Source organism: Glycine max, chromosome 8 (genome assembly GCF_000004515.6).
Source record: "Glycine max cultivar Williams 82 chromosome 8, Glycine_max_v4.0, whole genome shotgun sequence".
In the NCBI taxonomy this organism is placed as follows: Eukaryota; Viridiplantae; Streptophyta; class Magnoliopsida; order Fabales; family Fabaceae; genus Glycine; species Glycine max.
In genome coordinates, this window is record NC_038244.2 from 39,875,563 (window position 1) to 39,877,503 (window position 1,941).

The following is a 1,941-nucleotide window of genomic DNA, read 5'->3' on the forward strand; positions in this document are numbered from 1 at the left end:
TATAATATGTAGCCCATATTAATTAATTAGGAATTATAAAATTCTTAACAATCTCCCACTTGGGCTTCATATTAACCTTAGACATTTATATCACAAAATTCTTTAGGCGCACAACCGTATGTTATTTACTTTTAGACTTCTTTTATACAATCTGGTCCATCTCATATAGCAACAGGAAATCACTACAGTTTTCATCACAATTCAGCGTGACTAAAATCCGCAATGATCACCATTGTTACTCATACTCGATGACATAGATCAAATATGGATAACCGACATGGAAATTACATACAATGTGATCTTAATCATATTTATTTCCAACTAGTCCAAACTTTATTCTTTATAGAGATCAATCCAAAGTGCAATACAAATATTGCACACAAAACAAGCTCAGAATAGAATGATAAACATCAACTTTATTTCTGCAGAAGATCCAAACAATACAAATATCTGGAAAACATAACATATAAAACATAAATGGGACTTCCACTAAACTAAGGTACTGTTAGGAACTACACTCATATGAGCAGTGTGCTCATGAAAAACTCTAGGTACCAAACCTTTAGTAAGTGGGTCAGCTAGCATGGAATCAATCCCTATATGTTCTATGGAAATATGCCTATTCTGAACTTTTTCCTTCACAACCAGAAACTTGATGTCAATGAATTTTGACTTGGTTGTACTCCTATTGTTGTTGGAGTAAAGAACTGCAGAGTTATTGTCACTAAATTTTCAATGGTCTTTCAATGGCATTGACCACACGCAAACTAGTGACAAAGTTTCGCAGCCATATCCCGTGATTAGATGCCTCAAAACAAGCAACAAACTTCGCAGCCATGGTTGAAGAAGCTACAAGAGTCTGTTTAGCAGACTTCCAAGATATAGCTCCTCCAGCCAACATATATATGTATCCAGAAGTGGAGCGTTTGTTGTCTTGACATCCAGCAAAATCAGAGTCTGAGTATCCGATGATCTCCAAATTGTCAGACTTCTGATAAGTGAGCATGTAACCTTTTGTTCTCTTCAAGTAATGCATTACACGTTTCACTGCCTTCCAATGTTGCAATCCAGGATTACTCAAGTATCTGCCCAGAACTCCTACGACAAATGTTATGTCGGGACGAGTACAAACTTGAGCATACATCAGACTTCCCACTGCTAACGCATAGGGAATCTTCTGCATCTCAGTTCTTTCAAGGTCATTATTGGGGCATTGTTTGAGACTGAGTTTGTCTCCTTTAGCTATTATGATATACACAATCATCAACTACATTTGCCTTGAAACCATATGAGGTAATGACTTGATGGAACTTGTAATACCATTGACGGAAAGCCTGTTTGAGACCATAGATGGATTTCTTTAGTTTGCATTCCATGGACTTTGAGTCACCCAACACAAAGTTTTTTGGTTGCACCATATAAATCATTTCTTCAATGTCACCATTTAGAAACACAGTCTTGACATCCATCTGATGTAGCTCTAAGTCAAAATGAGCTACCAGTGTCATTATAGTTCTAAAAGAATCATTTGAAGATACTGGAGAAAAGGTTTCTTTATAGTCAATGCCTTCTTTTGGAGTAAAGCCTTTACCAACTAGACGAGTCTTATATCTCTCGATATTACCCTTTGAATCCTTCTTGGTTTTAAATATCCATTTACAACCAATAGGTTTCACACCTTCAGGCAATTCGACTAGATCCCAAACTTCATTGTCTTTCATAGACTTCATCTCATCCTTCATGGTGTCAATCCATTTTTGAGAGTTAGTGTTGGATCGAGTGGCCTCAGAATAATTAAGAAGGGGGGGTTGAATTAATTATTCCTAAACCTTTACTAATTAAAAATTATTCTTTTAAGGCTTTTACTAAATTGTTAAGAGAATAAGAAGTAGAAGAGAAACTTAACAGAAAGTAAAAGCGGAAATTAAATGCACAGCGGAA

General features: G+C 36.0%; 1 protein-coding gene across 1 annotated transcript; it reads right to left on the bottom strand.

Moving 5' to 3' along the window:
* Positions 1-724: 724 nt before the first annotated feature.
* LOC121175243 (secreted RxLR effector protein 161-like) lies at positions 725-1,183 on the bottom strand. The gene has a single exon (XM_041017778.1). The coding sequence runs from the start codon at positions 1,181-1,183 to the stop codon at positions 725-727; it is 459 nt and encodes a 152-aa protein (XP_040873712.1).
* Positions 1,184-1,941: the final 758 nt, after the last annotated feature.